At 38.3% G+C, this 20638-nt stretch overlaps 1 protein-coding gene across 2 annotated transcripts in view; it reads left to right on the forward strand.

Annotated features, from left to right (window-relative positions):
- The window catches only part of LOC150109333 (cellular tumor antigen p53-like), a 79546-nt gene that overhangs the window by 18514 nt on the left and 40394 nt on the right, over nt 1-20638 (forward strand). For both annotated transcript variants that reach the window (XM_090412630.1, XM_090412639.1), the window contains exons 3-4: nt 10360-10438; nt 10681-10870. In XM_090412630.1, the coding sequence (XP_090268756.1) occupies nt 10360-10438; nt 10681-10870 (269 nt within the window). The remainder of the gene's footprint in view (nt 1-10359; nt 10439-10680; nt 10871-20638) is intronic.

Genomic DNA, 20638 nt, shown 5'->3' on the forward strand with positions numbered 1-20638 from the left:
AGTAAAACAGTTTTTGCAGGATGGCTGCTAAATAGTACGTGGTACTGAACCCAATGTTAATGTGGCTGAAGGCTTCCTGATCAGCTGGCAAATAATTCTGCTGCTACTTACTCTGCCAGGTTGTGCCTGGAGGGAGTCCAAGTACAGTAGCATGCAGGGAGAAATATTCAGGCCACACTTGGATTATAGTCTGGATGCTCCTTGTGTGGAAGTTATGTACATAAGTCCCTCACCTCTACTGCATGCCTGTGCTCTATAAGTTTCTTAAACTAATTCAACCATGAAAGATAACCAAATAAATGTAAGTGTCACTGCAGGTATAAAAAACTTTCAAAAAAAAACAACAAAAAAATTCTCAAAAATATGAAAAAAAGAGCAAAAAATTGAAACAAAAAAATATATATATATACCCATTCCTCCCATAAAGTTAAAATGAACTAATACCAGAATTTCATCCAATAAAAACATTTCCACATCCATTTCACCACCACTTATAGGCATAAGAACTTGATCTGCTTCTAACTCCTGTCCTGGAGTCATCCAGGTCAGGAGTGATGAGTTTGGTGGTGATTCTTTGCAGTTGCTTAGTGAGAATAGTTCTGCTTGGTGGTAAGGTGAGCCTATCACTGAGTAATCGGTTAAATGATCCTTTGGGTCACTCATTGATTGGATAATCTGAGGAATCATCCAAGTTTCTGGAGAATGCCCATACTTGAACAGTAATAACATTCATCTCTGGGCTTGCTTACTCCCTGGGGAGTAGAGTGGTTATACTTGGTGGTGGATTTTTGCCTGTTGCTGGCTGGAGCCACTGCTGAGTTTCTTGTCCTTGTATGATTCAGGTTAGGAGTGATGAGTTTGTAGTGATTCTTTAGGGTCATTCATTGAGGTTGAGTGATCTGAGGGATTGCCCAAGTTTTTGGATCAGGTCCATACTTAACCACCTTACCGTCCATTATGGATCAAATACACATGCGCTTCGTATCCATCATATATTTCAATGTAATATCAATGGTATTACAATTTTAATAAGCACTTCGCATTCATGATAACTTGAACGTCTATAGACATCTTGGCCAGCAGCATGGTTAAACAACCTTTGGGTTTGCTTGCTTCCTGAGGAGTAGAGAGGTTCTACTCAGTGTCCTATCCTGAAGTAATTCAGGTGGATTTTCTTGAGGAGTGGAGTTTAGTAATGATCATTTAGGGTCACTTGGTGAGATTTTTAGAGTGATCTTGTAGATCACTGAAGAGCTTTTAGAAAGGTATCCCTGCACTTTAACATATTTCCTGTCCTGGAGTGATTCAGGTCATTCATTGAGGTTAGGCAATCTGAGAGATTGCCCTGGTTTTTGGAGACGGCCAGTATACTTAAACTGAAGTGGTCTTGATTGCTGCAATCATTGGGTGCTTGTCTATGGTTTTTTCATTTACTGATGTGGTCTTTGTCAGGGTTGCTTCAGTGGATGCTCTTATCTGGAACATGAGCAGTTCTGTTTTGTAGGGTTTGCCTGCCACTGAATGGAATCATCACTGATTATCTTTGAGTGACTGGGAGTTAATGAGCTAAAATGAACCTTTGGGTCACAATCCAAGAGGGTCACCTAGTTTTTGAAATGACCCTTTACTTATACTAGGATCCTGGTAATGGCCCTTCCCAGACTGCATAGCATTATACACACCTGAAAGGATATATGCTTTGCATTATGGGATGCTGAGGCAATTAATGTGAAGTCACTGGCCTCTATATACAAGTGGCATAGTTGTGAGATACTTCATACTTAAACCTTATTTGTTTATACTTGGATAAAGAATTAAATAAGAATATAATTTCTTTACATCTTTAATTTAAGTTGGGATCTGAGATTTGAGTTAGAAATAAAGAACTTGATCAAAGACTGGAGACCACATATACACGAGAGTTCTGAGAAAAATTAGGAGAGTGCACAGAGCATCAATGGTAGAATTATATTATAAATGAACATATCAGGAAGGAATTTGACATTGTTAGCTGTGAAGGATGTATGAGCCAAGCTAATCTAGGGTGGCGTGATCACTTAAATTGAATGGGATAATAAATGTTAGGTGAAAGAGGTGCATTTGATGTGTGAAGATGGCAGGAAAAAATAAACTAAATCAAAAGTGTCCTAGAAGATAATTAATAGACTCATTTGGAGGAAGATTATTGATAGGAGATTATTAATAATGTAATCATATAATCATAGTATTCTATAATATGGAATATATAATAATATGAAGGTATCACATAATAATAATAACAATAATACTACATAGTATCCTGTACCCCCCCCCCTTGAGGTTACATATCAGGAAATTTGATGATGATGATAATTGCAAACTCTTTGCTAATATCTTTATTTTTAGTGGATGTTCCACAGAAATCAACTGACTTTTTAAAAATTATCTTAAATCTCTCAGTTGTTTCATATGTTCAAATATAATTTGTGTTGCTAGTGAATGTGGCAGTCGTGTTGAGTTATGCTAGAAAATGTGTTTTTAAATTAAAGTATAGCGTGGCTTTTTTGTCTCAAATTGTGCAGCAGTGGGATAGGCTAGAGCGATTAGCAATGGAAGCAGATGTCGGCACCGTAGCGAAAAAACTTTGGCAGGAGTTCATGAAAATGAAAAGTGACCTTCATCTTCTGCAGGAGGAATTGGAAGTACTCAGTAAGGAGGTTCTGAAAATTAAAACCAAGTTAAATGCGTTGAATAGAGAAATTAGGACTATGGAGATTACTTTAGCTGAAGTAATTAGAACAGGATTAAGTATGGGAGAGTCTGTGGTGATTGATGAAGAAATAAATAGTGTGGGAGTGATTGGGAGTCAACAGAATGAAAGCACAAGAGGTCCAGAAGAAACAAGATGTCGTGAGAGTGAGGGAGTAAGTAAAAGAGCGTTGAGTAATGAAACTGGGAGAGTCATGCTGAATAGCATAGAAAACGAGGTCATGAGTGATGCTTGTTTGGACTTGAATGAAGTTATGAGTAATAGTATGGAGAGAGCGGTATGCCTGAAGAGTGCTTGGCTGGGGGAACAATAAGGGGGAGGAGAGAGAGAGTGGCTTTAGCAATAAAGAGAGAGCAATGCAGAAAGGATGATAGTTATGGTGGGTACAAACGACTTGAGTGGTAGTATAAATCGGGCAGCAAAAGATTTAAGAACATTGTTAGATATCGTGAAGAAGAAAAGCATCAATGGGAGGATAGTGTGTGTGCTGCCTTGTTTTGACAATTATGCATTAAGTAGACGAGCGATGATAATGAATGATATGATTGCAAGAATGTGCAAAAAAAAGAGGTCTGGAGTGTGCTTGAAGGAAAAAGACAGCTATATGCAAGAGATGGGTTGCATCTGAACATGGAATGTCATAAGCGATTGAAGAAGTTACTGTTTTCTGAACAAGTTGAAGTAATTGGGCAGGAAAACTAAAATTGAAAAGGTTGAGTAAGAGGGAGAAACTTAAGCAGTGATTGTATATTTGTTGATCCTTATTCGCAGAATAGAGTGGATAAAAATCGGCATGGGACTACTGAAATCAGTGACATGTATATCAGTTCTAAAGGGAATCTGCAATTTTTGTATACCAATGCAAGAAGCATTCAAAATAAGAGGGAAGAATTTTTGGCATTAGGCAGTGCAATCTCACCAAAAGTTGTAGGCATTTGTGAAACTTGGCTGTCAGCAGAAGATGTGGTCACTGGAATTGAATGTGATGAGTACAGTATTTTCAGGGAGGATAGAGAAGATAGAACATGGGGGGGGGGTGGATACTGCTGATGGTTGCAGCTAAAGAAAGTAGTATATCAAGATGATAGACATGTGAATGATAGTTCATTTGAGGTAGTGTGGTGTGAAATAGTGACCAACACAACCAAATATACAGTTGGTTGCTGCTATAGGCTGGGGGGGGGGTGAAATTGAATTCATGCATCAGCAAATTAGTGCAATGAGTGCAGGATTAGTGATTATTATGGGGGATTTTAATTATGGTGATATCAATTGGAAGGAGGAAATATCACGTGGCAAAAAAGAAATGGAATTCATACGTCTTCTACTTGAAACAGCACATAACTAAGGGACATGTGGTGTGAGAGTGTTGGACCTGGCCATTGGTTCAGAGGATATATGCATAAGTAAGGTGTCCTCGTTACCTCCAATTAGTGAGAGTGATCATGTAGTTATTGACTTGGGAGGTTGCAAAATTTGTGGACTCTTAAGAAGGGGGGGGTACATACAGAACTACAGGTTAGGCAATTATAACAAGCTTCACAGTAGGCCTGCAGCCATCCCATGGCAGAGCATATTGCAGGGGAAAGATGTTAGCAGTGCATGGGATAAAATCAGTGGGTATCTGAGGAGAGCAATATCAGATTGTGTCCCCATGGTCAGGAAGACAAACAAGGTAGGAGTTAGATGGATGAGTAGTAGTATCAAGCTTGATCTGCAAAAATAGAAAATGTTATGGAGAATTGACAAGGAGTAAGGCAATCAGTACACCCATGAGCAGTACAAGGCTCAAGCTAGGAAGGTTACCAGCATAGTAAAAAAAAATAAATCAGATTATGAGAAGACCTTAGCCAAGGAGATCAAGGGTAATCCCAAAGAGTTCTTCCACTATGTGGCAAGTAAAAGGAAGACTGACTTCGGAAAGATAACTTTAGTGGGTGCTGATGGTATTGAGGTGACAAATTCAGATGTAATAGTCAATTTCAAAAGTCTATTACTCAAGTGAGGATATCTCTGTACCTGTAACAATAACCAATGTGAGAATTGAAGTTAAGAAATGGATTTGGTCATCTCATCAGAGGATGTAATTATAAATGAGGTATCAAATCATCCATCAATTGGTGAGAGTGACCATGAGGTGATTGCCAGCAGTGCGAGGACCCCTGTGGGAAAAGGGTATACTGGAACTACAAGGGGGGGGGGTGATTATGAAGAGCTCAGGAGACAGCTTGCGGGTGTAGCATGGAATGAGGAGTTAGCTGGAAAAGAGATCAATGCAGCTTGGGGGAATTTTCAAAAACTACCTAGTAGATGCAATGTCTAAATGTATTCCAAGGGTGAGAATATTAAATAAGGTAGGTGTGAGATCGTTGAATAAAGAGATTAAGCATGCAATACAGAGAAAAAGGACAATGTGGAGGCAGCATAAGAGAAGTGGGAATAACCAATTTCATGAGGTATACAAAGACCAGGCAAGAAGAGTGACTTGGTTGGTGAAAGTAGCTAAGGAGAGGTATGAACAGCAGTTAGCTAATGAAGCTAAAAAGAATCCTAAGGAGTTCTTTCGATATGTAGCCAGCAAAAGAAAGAATGATTATGGAAGGATGACATTGATTGGAGAAAATGGTATAAAGACAGCTGTTGGAGAATGTGTGGTGGAGATACTTAATGAGCAGTTCATAAAGATCTTTCAATCTTGTGAATGTGACTTCATGGAGAGATTGAGAGCAGTTGATGATGGGGAGGAGAGACTGACTCTAGGTGAGCAGGAGGTGTATGGGGAGTTGAGTAAACTAGATGCTAATAAGGCTGTGGGACTTGATAATATATCACCACGTATTCTGAAGGAATGTGCCAGTGAGTTGACACCTGCCTTGACATATTTTTTTAATACGAGTCTTGCACTTGGTCAAGTTCCTAAGGAGTGGAAAGAGGGCAAGATTGTGCCACTTCACAAAGGAGGTGATCGAACTCAAGCATCAAACTATAGGCCTATCTGTGTGTCAGGTGTTGTGGTTAAGTTATCGGAGAAGCTTGTGAGACCTGGGATCCAGAGTTCGGTTGACAACAATGGTATTATCTTTGATGGGCAGCATGGATTTGCTAAAGGGAGGTCATGTTTTAGTATTCTACTTACTTATTACAATAAAGTGACTGCTTCCTTGGACAGAGGAGAAGGATACACAGTAATATACTTGGATTTTGCAAAGGCTTTTGATAGAGTACCTCATGATAGGTTGACAGTCAAACTGGAGCAGATGGGGTTGGATATTAGATTAGTGCACTGGATTGGAGACTGGCTATCTGATAGGTATCAACAAGTTGGTATGGGGGGGGGTGATATCTAGGAAAAGGAAAGTCACTAGTGGAGTGGCTCAGGGGGTCTGTTTTAGGGCCATTACGGTTTAACTTGTATATTAATGATATTGGCAAAGATTTGGATGGAGATATTCAGTTGTTTGCAGATGATGCAAAGTTGGGACGAACCGTAAAGAGTAGTGAAGATGTTGTGGCCATACAAGAAGACTTAAATAAATTGATTGGGCACGGAAATGGGGATGTGAGTTCAATGTTGCAAAATGTAAGGTTTTAAAATTTGGAAAACGAAGATGGGATGCAGAATTTATGCTTGGTGAAAATATATTGTTGGAGGTAGAGGAAATAAAAGATCTAGGGGTGATAGTGGATAAGGATCTAAAATTTAGGGGACACATCACCAAAATTGTGAAGACAACACAAAAGCTTCTGGGAATGATGCAGAGGACACTGATATGTAGAAGTAGGCAGATTCTTGTTCCGTTGTATAAGGCTTTGATTAGGCCACACATTGACTATTGTGCCCAGATTTGGTCACCGGGTTTTCAGAAGGATGAAGAGATGTTGGAAAAGGGTCCAAAGGCAACTGACTAAGGTCGGTTTTGACCTCTGAAATGTTGAGTATGAGGAAAGATTGAGAAGATGTAATTTGCAGAGTCTGGTGGACAGGAGGAAGAGGGGAGATATGATAGAGACCTACAAGAGGGTGTGAGTAGGGGAGTGAGAGGCAAGTTTTTTCGTGCAGAGTTGTGAATTACCAATTGTTCATCAACCATTCCAATCAATCCTTGTGGTATCTGCAAGGAGTTTGAGTGTGTTTAAGACACGGTATGTGATAAAAGGACCTCTCAGATGAGTCTTTGACTGCATGAGGTCTTGGGGTAATAATAATAATAAATCAGAGGTACTTTGTATATTACAAAATTTAAATGCAAACACTGCTGTAGGTTTCGATGGAATATCAGCTCGGGTGTTGTGTGAATGTGCAAAGGAGTTGTCAATGCCACTTACTTTGTTATTTAACTTAAGTTTGAACTCTAGTATGGTCCCTAGGGAGTGGAAGTGAAGGTAAAGTTCCTTTGCATAAAGGTGGCTCTAAAACTGCGGTAGTTAATTACAGGCCAATCACCATCTTAGGTGGTAAAAGTATTGGAAAAGTTGGTTAAAGACAAAATTCAAGAATGGTTGGATCAGGATATGATACTCTATAGAGGCCAACATGGTTTTGTTAAAGGTACATCCTGCCTTAGCAATCTCTTAACTTTTCATAATAGAATGACATCTGAGTTGGACAAAGGAACTGGCTACACAGTGGTACTTCTGGATTTTGCTAAGGCTGTTGACAGGATACCCCATGGAATACTGTTGTGCAAATTGGAGCAGATGGAGATGGATACTAAACTGGTGATATGGATAGGAGAATGGCTCAGGGAGAGGTATCTCTTCCTGAGCCATTGGTATGGAGTATGAGCCATGGGTATGGAGGAGCAGAGTCCAGGATGAGGCAGGTGACCAGTGGTGTGCCTTAGGGCTCGGTTCTTGGGCCATTATTTAATTTGTACATATATGATATAGGAAATGGCTTAAAGGGAGATATTCAGTTGTTTGCTGATGATGCAAAGTTGGGTAGCACAATAAAAAATTAAGCTGATGTTGACAGTTTGCAGAATGATTTAAATAAGTTGGCAAAATGGGCAAAAGGTAATGGATGTCAGTTCAATGTGGAAAAGTTAAAGTTATGCATTTTGGGATTAAAAGATTACCAGCTGTGTACTACATTGATGGAACAGTACTCCAAGAGATTGATGAGGCTAGGGACTTAAGGGTGTTGGTGGATAGGGAGATGAAGTTCAGGGGACACATTGCTAAGGTGTCCAAGATTGCACATAGGATTACTTGGTTATTGAGGAACACACTAATATCCAGAGATAAAGAGGTTATTATTCCCCTTTATAAAGCATTGATACTTCCACATTTGGATTACTGTGCTCAAGTCTGGTCACCTGGATTCCTTGGAGATGAGGAGGCTGTGGAGAGGGTTCAGAGGAGAGTGACTAAGGTTGGTGGGTGATGTAAAAAATGCCTCCTACATTGATAGATTGAGAGCTTGTGGATTGGAGAGGTTGGTTGATACGCAGAGATGAGGGAATATGATAGAAATGCATTCTTCTTCTTCCCTTGTTCTTCCATAGTGATGGAAGAACAAGGGGTCGAAAGTTTATTTTTCACTTGGTTAGGCTATAATCCTTTATCCATGTGTGAGCAAACAAAGTTTGCGCCTGAAAGTATCTTCAGGACTGGGGTAAGGTGGTACAACACCGGGCAACTCGTTGCAAAGTTGGAGCAAGCTAACGTCACTCCTATCTCAGTATCTCCCATAATGCAAAACACATCTCCTTGGGTAAGGTGTTGTACCACCTTACCCCAGTCCTGAAGATACTTTCAGGCACAAACTTTGTTTGCTCACACTTGGATAAAGGATTAAACTAAATTTATAATAGTCTAACCATGTGAAAAATAAACTTTCAATATCTTTCTCTAAATCCAGAGCAATTTAATAAAAAGGTGGCACACCGTTTGGCAACTCCTATAGGTAGAGATGACCTTGCTAATGCTTCTGCCTGGTATCTCCACTGAAGAGACATCAATAAAGGTCAAAACTAGTCTAGGTAGTGGCCCTTCCCTTAATGCATAACATTATACATATCCACAAGGAGATGTGTTTTGCATTATGGGAGATGCTGAGATAGGAGTGATGTTAGCTTGCTCCACCTTTGCAACGAGTCGCCCGGTGTTGTACCACCTTACCCCAGTCCTGAAGATACTTTTGCTCACACTTTATCCAAGTGTGAGCAAAAAAGTTTGCTCACACTTGGATAAAGGATTAAACTAAATTTATTATTTAGAACAAGAGGTCATCCATGGAAATTAAGGAAAAGTGAGGTTAACAAGGGTGTGAGAACGAGGTTTTTTGCATGGAGGGTGTGAATGAATGGAATGCATTGCCTGACTTAGTTGTGAGTTCTTCATCTGTAAATGAATCCAAAAAGAGATATGATAGATATTGTTTTGATAGTTTGGGTTTCCTGCGATGAGTCTACTGACTGCATGGAGATACCCGTAATAATAATAATAATATCCATTTTAAAATACTGATACTATTCATCTTAGCAGGAATAAAACCATTTTGATTGGTTGGAGTACTTACAAAAACAAAATAAAAAGTTTTAAAAAAATCAGCTAACACCTTTTATTCCCTTAGAGGGGAGTAGGTGAGTTGTTTGTTATGTTCAAATATAATATCCATTTTAAAACACTGATACAGTTCATCTTAGCAAAAAAAAAACATTTGATTGGTTAGAGTACTTAAAACAACAAAATAAAAAAGTTTAAAAAATCAGCTAACACCTTTTATTCCCTTAGAGGGAGTAGGTGAGACCTTTTAACCCTATTTAGCTTTTAGAGACTTTTGAAACAAAAAAGTTCGAAAATTATTATTTTTAAAATTCAAAATATGAGTTTTTATCATGTTGTACCATCATTTTTGTTTGTCATTCAAGCCAGTAGTACAGAACAAAATTTGGTTGACTAATTCCCAAATTTGCTAGCCCATCCTTATTTGTATATATGCAAGCGGACTCCTAATCTAATAAGCAGGCACACCATGAAAGGGTAAACATTGGATCAAAAGGCCTGTTGGTTTTCTACATTCCTTAGTCTATGTAAATATCATTTGTCATCTAGCTTTTAATTTGAGGAACCCATATTAAAAAAAAATTGCCAATAAGAAGCTCATAATAATATAAACTTTATCATGTAATACCATCATAGTGCTGATGGAGAATATATCCCTTGAGAGTATATATCTGGAATTTGATGATCATTATAAAATATGACTTAATTTCTAAAATTTATTTGGTGCTGAATGTTTGTTAAGTTGGTAAATTTGCTTAACTTTATCTGTTTTATTATCATTAATCCTTTGTGAACAAAGACTGCTGAAGCTGTATTTCTAAATATTGATATTTTCTTATTCTTTCCATGGTCCATAATAGGACTGTTGAGCAGATATCAGAAAATGGCCCTCACAGAAATCTTCCAGTCATTCCTTGATTGGCATGTAGCTTTGAGCTCCATAAATGAAGTGCCTGTCCAATTTTTTTGTTTTTTAAGATATGAACTTGATAAATTTTTATCAAGCAATACTTTAAGAATTATTTGATGTTATGAATAGATTAGCAATAAGATTATATTTGTGATGGGATGTCTTCATGTATATTATATTTTAATCCTAGAAAAGACTGGAAAGGAAATTATGGCTTTGACTTATGCTTTCCACCAGAAGAGAAACTAACCAAATCTGCTAGTTGGACAGTAAGTATACATATCAATTATATGTACTAACAATTCATGGAATTCAGATACCCTCCCTCATCCTGCTCCCACTATCATCAGTAGAATAAATGTCATACAGTGTAGTGCGTGTTCTATCTGTCTGTTTGATAATTTTATTACAGTTTAATTCTTTTGTATAGTACTATTCAAATAATACATTTCTTACTATAAAAGTTTTTAAAATATAAACTTGTAATAATTATACTTAATCGATATTACAGTATTCACCCATGAAAGATAAACTCTTTGTTATGAAGAATAATTTGTGCCCCATCAACTTTTGCACTACTTCTGTACCTCAGTCGGGTACTGTTATAAGGGCCATGGCAGTGTATTCCCAGGCGGAACATGCTCATCATGCTGTGACACGTTGTTTAACTCATTCTGATCCAAATGATCCTTCCAATTATGGTGAGTATGATTATTGGCAAATTTTAAAAATAAAGTTAATTTTTGATATGTAGAAGATGGTACATGATTTCTGAATTAGAGGTGTAAATAAAGCAATTCATAAGTATCTGAATAAATGATCAGTAAGCACATTGATAATATCACATAGGGTATCAGCGGCAGCGCCTAGTATTTTTCTTGTGCATGCGATTAATGTTCGGCACCTTTCCAAAAAAAGTTTTTTTTTGAATAAAGTGCAAATAAAACGAACAAGAAATGAAAACCGTTTTACAGTATAATGTTACCTACGGATTAGTCCTGCATATACAAATTTTTTTTACATGAAACTCAACAATTAATCATAAGTTGATTTATGATACATCAAAAAATAAAGAACTATTTTAGGTATATTTTAATCAAAAATTACAGTGATATAATCGGGTCCAGGATACAATTTCAGAATTTATTCGTTCGTTTCTGGGAAGATCTGAAGGAGCCTGAACGGAAGGCGACGTACGTTCATAATTATATGTACCATTCATTGTTCGTTTAAGCTCTTATATCATCTTTTTTGACATCATTTCTTCTGTGGCACCTGTGTATATTGCACACTTCACACATGCCACCAGCCAGGCCAGTACAGTATATCTATTTTAACAATCCAATGCAGCACACTAGGACAGTTTGTACCACTGCATTGGTTAGCATTGATATGTTCAAGCATCACAAGCAGTTATAAATAAGAACAGTGCTTTATGGAATGTGAATTAATTAACTGTATAATTTTCATTAGACATTAATTATTATTATTTAGACCTCCATGGAGTCAAAAGACTCTTCGCAGGAGGTGCTTCCTAGGAAACACAAGACTATCAATACTCATCGTAGGAGATCCCTCCTAGGAAACACAAAGTCTATCATACTACTCCTTAACTCACTGACCGTTCTTGCTCCCACCACTCCATCAGACAATGCATTCCACGGTTCAACTACTCTCCACACAAAGAAACCACTCGTCACCCTCTTGCTCACAATTTTTTTTTGTAACGAACTAATTTCCAGGAGGCCCCCTTGTCATCATTCCTTCCCGCTGTTCAACCAATCGAAAGAACTCCCCAGTGTCAACCCTGTGACCACCTCTCAACAGTTTAAAAGTCTCAATCATATCACCTCTCCTTCTTCTATCCACCAAACTCTGCAGTCCACATTCCCTCAGCCGATCCTCATAACTAACATTATACAGTTATGAAATTGTCTTTGTTATCTGCCTTTGCACCCTTTCCACAGTTAATTTATCCCCTTCAAATCCTGGGGACCAAATCTGAGAACAATAGTCTAAGTGTGATCTGATCAGGGTCTTATACAACGGAATGATAACTCTTATCTATGCATGTCAGCATCCTTCTCATTATTGCAGCAATCCTCTGTGTTACCTTCACCACCTTTGCAATATGTCATTTAAATTTCAGATTTCTATCAATCATCAACCCCAGATCGCTTGTCTCCCCTACTTCCGCTAGTATAGCTCTTCCAATAGAGTATGCAGCATCCCATCGATGTGTCCTAAACCTCAAGACCTTACATTTTGCTGCATTAAACCGACACCCACATTCATTTTCCCATCTGTCCAGCTTATTCAAATCCTCCTGCAAGACTACCACATCTGCACTATTACTTATAACCCTTCCCAGCTTCACATCATCTGCAAATAACTGAATATCCCCCTGCAATCCACTGACAATTTCATTGATTATAAAGGTTAAACAATATAGGTCCCAGTACTGCGCCCTGTGGGACCCCACTTGTAGCCCTCTGCCTCCTTGAAACTGCCCCACCATACACAACTCTCTGATATTCAGACAGCCAATCCTGAATCCAGTTGACCAACCTGACATCCAAACCCATTGATGCAACTTAAATATCAGCTTATCATGTAGAACCCTGTCAAATGCCTTCACTAAATCCAAGAAAATGGCAGTATATGCCTTTCCCTCATTTAATGCTCTTGTAACTTTATTATAAAAGGTTAGCATATTACGAAAACAATAATGCCCCTTCACAAATCCATGTTGACTCTCACAGATAACATTACCCTCGTATGCCCAATGTTGTATACTGTCCCTCACTACTTTCTCCAAGATCTTAACAACTACTGATGACACACATACTGGCCTATAATTAGACACTTCCAGTCTGCTACCACTCTTATGCAATGGCACTATCTTACCTTCCTTCCATTCCATGGGCACCTTTCCCGTAGCCAGACTTTCATTGAAAAGCCAGGTCAAAGGAGCTATCAGTTCTTTAGCACATTCTCTCAAAACTGACATCCAGATTACTCAGTATTTGAAACACGCTCTCCTCTAAACCTCGAACCTGCCCTATCCCTCTAGTATCAAAATTTACCCCCCCCCAGGATGAAATACACCGATAAAGTGTTCATTGGACAATTCCAATATGTCCTCTGCATCAATCACTCTATTCCCATTTTTATCCCGCAATGTCATTCTTCCACAATCATTTCTCCTCCTACTGGCCACATAGCTAAAAATTTCCCAAGATTTTCTTTGGATCTTAGGGCCAATCTCTTCTCATATTCCAGTTTTGCCTTCCTTACCATACTGGTCACTCTCCTGGCCTGCATCTTATATTCTTCATGCATCTGCTTTTCACCTGTCTTCTTATATCTATTCCATAGCCTCTTTTTCACATGCAGTTGCTGTTTAATATTGTTTGTCATCCATTTTACACCAAATTTTGTCTTCTTCTTCACTTGTGGAATACAGCTTACTATTGCTGCTAAGAAATATTCCTTCACAATTTCTCAAATACTAATGATATCCTGGCCTTCCAATTCCTTCCTCCATGAAACTTCCCCAAGTTGACGTCTTAGACTATTATAATCACCTGCCTTATAATTCCACATATGTTCCCATCTCTTTGATACTCCTGCATGTCTATTCATCTTCCAAGTCAAAACCACATGGTCACTCTCTCCAACTGGTGGGGGAGATATCATCTCAGTTATCATCAACTCTTCTGATGCTATGACCAAATCCAAAACTCTTGAACCTCTCCCTCTATTACATGTTGCTTAAGACATTTGTCCCTCAAGAATTCTAGAAATTCCATTTCCTTATTGCTACATGCATCTTCCTCTCCCCAATTCATACTGCTGTAGTTAAAATCTCCCATAATAATCATTCTTCTTGAACTTGCCAAGCTCAACTGTCTAAACATCTCCTGGTCCCCACCCTCTGTGCTCCTTGGTTTGTAACAACATCCCACTAAATATTCCATCCTGCCTGTCTCTACCTCACACCATATGCTTTCAAAATCATTAGTGTCACTGCCTTCCAAAGCCTCCACTCTTAGAGGACATAAGTCATCACTTATCATAAGCAATACTTCACCACCAAGCTTTCCCTTCCTATCCTGCCGAAAAATGCTGTACTCTGCTACTTCTATTCCTGTTATTATATCCTCTTCTGTCAACCATGTCTCAGTGATCCCAATAATCTTTGACCAGGCTGATGCTATCAGTGTCATCAATTCTTCTCCTTTATTCCGGATACTCCTGGCATTAGTATAAAGCATAAAAATGCCACTATTTCTATACCCAGCATTATCCCCTCTAGACTCCACTGGGCTCAGCATTACCTGATGTTGTCCCCCCCTTCTCCCAAGTACCCTTTCCCAGACACAAGATGCCATCCTGCTACCATCCACCTTGGGCATTCTGGTTTCCCTGCATTGACACACTGACTTGTTCAGAACAGCAATCTCTCCAGATGCCTACATCCTTCCTCATTCAAGTGCAAGTGGTCTCTCACATACAATTCCCCTCAAATGCCCTCCAAGCATCCACATATTCCAATCCTCTCTCTCCTGACACATTTCTAGGTATTATGTTATTCAATATTACTGCTCTTCTGCTCAGCCCATCACTATCATACCTAGGCAACACACACACTATCTTTCCTCTCTATGTCTTCTTTCGTACTACCTCAAGCAAGAATCTCATATCTGTTGCCTCTCAATTTATATTACCTCTCAAGTCATTTGTTCCTACCATCACAATCATCTCATCCACCCTTTCACCCCTCTTAATTACCATAGCCACACTCTCTATCATTCCTCCAGGCAAACACTCCTCACGCATCCTATCTTGCACACCACGGATCATTTGCTACTCAATGATCCTCTTACCACCCTGTTCCTTGATTGCTCCCATGCATCCCTCACTCTCTCTCTCCTTTAACATTTTCTCTCTGTTATCTCCTTCCTGATATCACTCTATTCCTGGTTCCAGCACTTCCTTGCATTCTTCTCATTCCTCTCTCCTGCTGTTTCCATTCTCTCCCCTTCTATCATTCCCATATCTCTCTTTTCATTCCCTCTCTTCTACTGTTCCCATTCTCTCCTCTTCTACCATTCCCAAACCTCTCTCTCTCATTCCCTCTCTCCTACTGCTTCTATTCTCTCCTCTTCTATCATTCTTCAAACTTTCTCTCACCCCTACTCTGATTCGCCTTGCATACATCTTTTCCATTCTCCTAATCTCATCTTTCATACTTCTCATCTCGTTCACAAGACATTTCAGCTCATCTATCCCTCTCTGCAAGTTAGTCACTCTTACTCGCCATTCATTTACCCAATCAAAACCATCTCCGTAAACTTCACAGTCATTTAAGCCTTCCACACTTCCTACTCTTATTTTCTCATTCATACTTTGTTCGTTATCCTCTCCTATCACACTACTCGTCTCCCGACTTCATTTCCTGTCCCTGAAGCAAATAGGTCAGTTATCGAAATATCTAATTCATTGATTTCCTCCCTCTATCTGCATTTTGTGCATATCCGCACTCCCCCTTCTCTCACCCGCCACATATCCAACTCCCAGGAATCATACATGCCACAAACACTGCATACCACAAAGTCCTTTATTATTTTACTTATAATAGAGTTCTTAAATGGTGGAGGACTTGGTGACATGCCATTTGTGATTGCAGCTACGCCCGCCATCACAAATGGCATGTCACCAAGGAACTATTAAACTAATCGCTAAAAGTATATACGAACAATGTATCACAGATATATATATAAATAAATGCTAAATATAAACATATAAATATAATGCTATATTCAACTATATTAGACAGCGAAACTTATCTTCTCTTCCACTGCAAATGCTGCCGACTGTGACCTCGCCTTCTTAGTAATCCAAAAATAACACAATATATAACAACGAAACTCCAAAAGCAGAACCACTAAAGAACACTTGTGTTCCTGAGAAAAAAATGCAGCACAATTCACAAAAGAATTCACACTATACACCGTTTAAAAAACACTTTTCTCTACCAAATTTTACTGTTAATTTTACTGTTACCTTATAAAATCCTAAAATAAAATGTTTGAACCTTCTTTTCTATAGACTGGACATTAACATTGGTATATATGTTGCAGTTTTTTAATAATGACCAGTCCAATCAATGTTTTGCAGCAACATATCATCATTGAATTACTAGTGACATTGATATTATCAATGTCACTAGTAATGAAATGAAAACCAGAAAAAGGTGGATGAATGGATTCATCAAGACTGCTATCATGGCTGGTATAGAGTTTGGTATTTCTAAATATAGTGTCTAAGGAATTATAGAAAGGCTAGATTACTAGTAGAAGCTTTCTTGAAAATGGGTACTTATGAGAGAGAGAGAGAAATGAAAAATTAACAGCACTCATTTTGTAAAGGTGTTATTATTGGTGAGGAGGATAGCAATTCGATGAATGGAAGCATTTCCCCACCAATACAACAAAAGCTTTCCAAGTCAGGAGCTTGAACTCTTAGCAATCATCTTTTGAGATAGTAGAGATAATTTTTTGACTTTTTATTTTTAATCTAGATGAGACTATCAATAAGGTTAAGTATTGTAAGACTTTGATGCACCTAAAAAAAAGTCTTTAAAGAAAAGGTTTTCATAACCTGTCATAACTATGATCTTACACATTGCAATAATGCTAGACCATTTTACTCATCATAATATCCATAAGATTTTTAAGATTGATTGGATATTCATGCTACATCCATCTTTAACACCAGAAAGAGTTAACATCATGACCATCACTCTAATGCTGATAAGTAGTTAAAAAAACATATCAAAGACTTGTTCAAAAGTAATGACATGCGGTTTCTGCTATTCTGAACCAAACGCTTACTCTGAATGGCTCACATAAAGTATCCTCACCAGCATGAAGAGCCTTCAGTACTCATTCCACACAAAATTGCCATTCATTTTTCCAAGCCTTGGTTCAACAAAGGTGTACCCAAGCGGTCGAAGAAAAATTTTACTGCAGGAAAAGCTTACTTAGCCTGTGCAAAAGCACAGGCTGAGTAAGTTTTTCTTTTATCATGTGCTTTGGCACATCATAAATGAAAAACAACCATTAACATCGACTTCTTAAAGACCAACAGCAAAATACTTTCTTCCTGTCCAGATAAAGCTTCGACTTGCCTGTGTTTCCCTTTCTCTCTCTTTTTCTCTAATTCAGATGCCACATAGTTCTGTTATATTACTGCCTCCGTAGAGCAATTGGAAGAATGACAGTACATTGTGCCCTTCGATTGGAAAAGGCCTGAGTTCGATTCCCATTGTGACGGGAGGAATCTTTATATTGACTTTTTTCAATTGAAGGTGAGTTAGCCGATCTCATACGGAGGTAGCAGGGGTTTTTCTCCCGGAAACTCGGGTTTTTCATCCCGCATACAGACAAATTGGCCCTTCAGAACACACAATTTTCAGACAAAAATATTTGTAGTGGTTGTGGATGGTAGATGGCACTGGTGTAGTTGATTGGTAGTAGCGGTTCGGTAGTGGTGGAGACGAAGAGCTGTGTAGTGGGTGTCCTCCTGCGATGAGTCTTCAGACTCCTTGGAGGTGTCACAAATAATAATAATAATAATAATTATCTAAAGGTAAAGCTGCTTTCACCTCCAGGGGAAAATTGCTTCTTCATGGTTTATCATCATCATCATCATCATCAAATTTCTGCAATGTACCCTCAAGGGGTGTACAGGATATGACAGTACTACATGAAAAAATTACATCATTACTAACTTCCTATCTACAATTTTCCTCCAAATCAGTATGTTACTTGTCAAGACTACAACATTATCAGATCTTATATTTCTATCGTCTAAGGCACTTTATACCGTATCAATCCACCTATATCTTGGTCTTCCTCTGGGTCGTTTTCCTGCCAACCTGGCAGAGAACACTTTTTTTGCTAATCTTTCCTCTCCCATTCTATTTAAGTGACCATACCATCTGAGATTAGCTCTGCTAACGCATTCCTGGATGCTGACAATGTCAAGTTCTTTCCTAATATCCTCATTTTTAATATGATATTGCCATCTGTTCACGCCTCTAATCTTTCTCAGGACTCTCATATCTGCAGTCTCTAGTCTTTGGTCAAGTGTTTTACTTCTGACCCAGCTCTCAGATCCATAAGTTAAAATTGGTTTGAACACAGTCTTGTATACAGCTAATTTAGTGTTCCGACTAATTTCTTTCTTATTCCATATGAATTTATTCAATTGACTTCCCACCATACCAGCTTTGCTGATTCTGTTGTCTATTTCTATATTTAGTTTACCATCTTCAGTAAAAATTGTGCCTAAGTAGCTGAAATGTTTTACTTGTTCCACAGGTTCTCCATTCACAACACAGTTGACATTTTCAATGATTCTGCCTATTTTCATTGTCTTTGTCTTTTTATTGCTGACCTTCATACCATATCTATTACAACAGCTATTCAATTTAGTCAGAGAATCTTGCAGACTTGTAGCGGATTTATTTAGAAGTATAACATCATCCGCATAAAGCAAAGAGCTGACATTAACATCTCCAATTTTGATATCAGGTTTAATACCACATTCCTTCATAATGTGATCCATATAGATAATGAATAACAGAGGGGATAATGTACATCCTTGTCTCACACCAGATTTAACATTAAACCATCTTCCTGTACTTCCTTCAATTCTAACTGCTGACTCACAACTCAAATACAGACTAAGTATTGCTTGATATAATGCCCCATTGACACCATATAACTGCAGCGTATTGAATAGCTTCTCTCTTGGCACCTTGTCATATGCCTTTTCCAAATCGACAAAACTTAAATACAGATCTTTGTTATATTCCCATGCTTTCTCGACTATTTGTCATAAAGTGAAGATCTGATCCTGACAGCCTCTATTTGGCCTGAATCCAGCTTGTTCTTCACCAAGCTTTTCTTCCACAATTCTTCTCAACCGTTTCTCAAGTATACTTGCATAGATCTTGCCAGGAACACTCAGTAGGGAAATACCTCTGTGATTCTCACATTCAGTTTTATTTCCCTTTTTATATATGGGTACTGTGAGAGCTCTACTCCAATCATTGGGAATTCGTCCCTCTGTCCAGGCTTTCTGAATTATGCAGTGCAGCCACTGTAAGACTCTTATACCACCATACTTCAGCATTTCTGGTCGAATATCATCTACTCCTGCTGCCTTTCCACATTTCAAGCCTTTGATGGCTTTTTCTACTTCAAGTATGGATATGTATTCCTGACTGCATGCCTGGTCAGTGTTTTTTATCACTGTGCTGTGATCACTGCTTGTTTCATTTAGCAGTTTTTCAAAGTAATTACTCCATACTTCAAGGATATCTTTTTCTCCTGTTTTCATTTCACCTTTATCATCTCTAATTCCTTTTACAGCACTCTTTCCTCCATTCCTAAGCTTCTTCAACAACCTCCAGAATATTTTGCCACCTTCTTGATATTTATTTTCTATATTCTTGCCAAAGTCCTCCCATGACTTTTGTTTAGCTAGTTTTACACTGTTTAGCTTTCTTACATTTGTTTCTGTATTCTGTAAGAGTAAAAGCTGACTTATTTGCCAGTAACTTTTGATATGCTTTCTTCTTTTCCTTCGCTGCCTCTTTAACTTCCTGTGTCCACCAGGGAGTTCTGATTTTTTTATCCTTGCACACAACCTCGCCACATGCCTCTCTGGCAGAATCAAATCAATGTTTTCTGCAGAGTTTGCCACTGAATCTCCAAGGTTTGATTCCTGTTCTCAAACTCTTTCATTTTCTTTTCCAATAATCTTTCGGTATTTTAGTCTACAGTTCACATATGAGAGCTGCTCAACTTTTATTTGCTTTAAAACTTTCTTACATGTTATTCTTTTCAATATGAAAATCAATTTTATCCTGCTCAAGACTAAATAGTGATCACTTCCAATTTCAAATCCTCTGTACACTCTGGTGTCCTGCACCAGGGAGAAAACATCACTATCAACAATAACATAGTCAATGAGACTTTTCTTATTCCTAGCCTCTTCTCTCCATGTGAATTTGTGCACATTTTTATGTTGGAACATGGTGTTAGTAATAACCAGTCCATGTCCTGAGCAGAAATCCAACAGATATTTGCTATTATTATTAGCTTTGCTCTTTTCTCCAAATTTTCCCAAAATATTTTTGTATGTCTCACAATCATTTCCTACTCTACTATTTAGATCCCCAACAAGGACCAACTTTTCCTTTTTCATTGTGTCAGTTGCTTTTTCTAAAGCCTCAAAAAATTTCTCCACTTCTACCTTAGTAGAACCTTCTGTGGGACCATAGGCACAAATAAGTCTCATTGTCCAGTTCCCCATTCTCATATTTGCCCACATTACTCTACTTGAGACTGACTGCCATTCAAGAAGATTAGCCTCGTATTTTGTGTTGAATA

This window comes from Typopeltis vanoorti, chromosome 2, assembly GCF_054136105.1.
Source record: "Typopeltis vanoorti isolate ZY-2024b chromosome 2, IOZ_Tvanoo_1.0, whole genome shotgun sequence".
Classification (NCBI taxonomy): domain Eukaryota; kingdom Metazoa; phylum Arthropoda; class Arachnida; order Uropygi; family Thelyphonidae; genus Typopeltis; species Typopeltis vanoorti.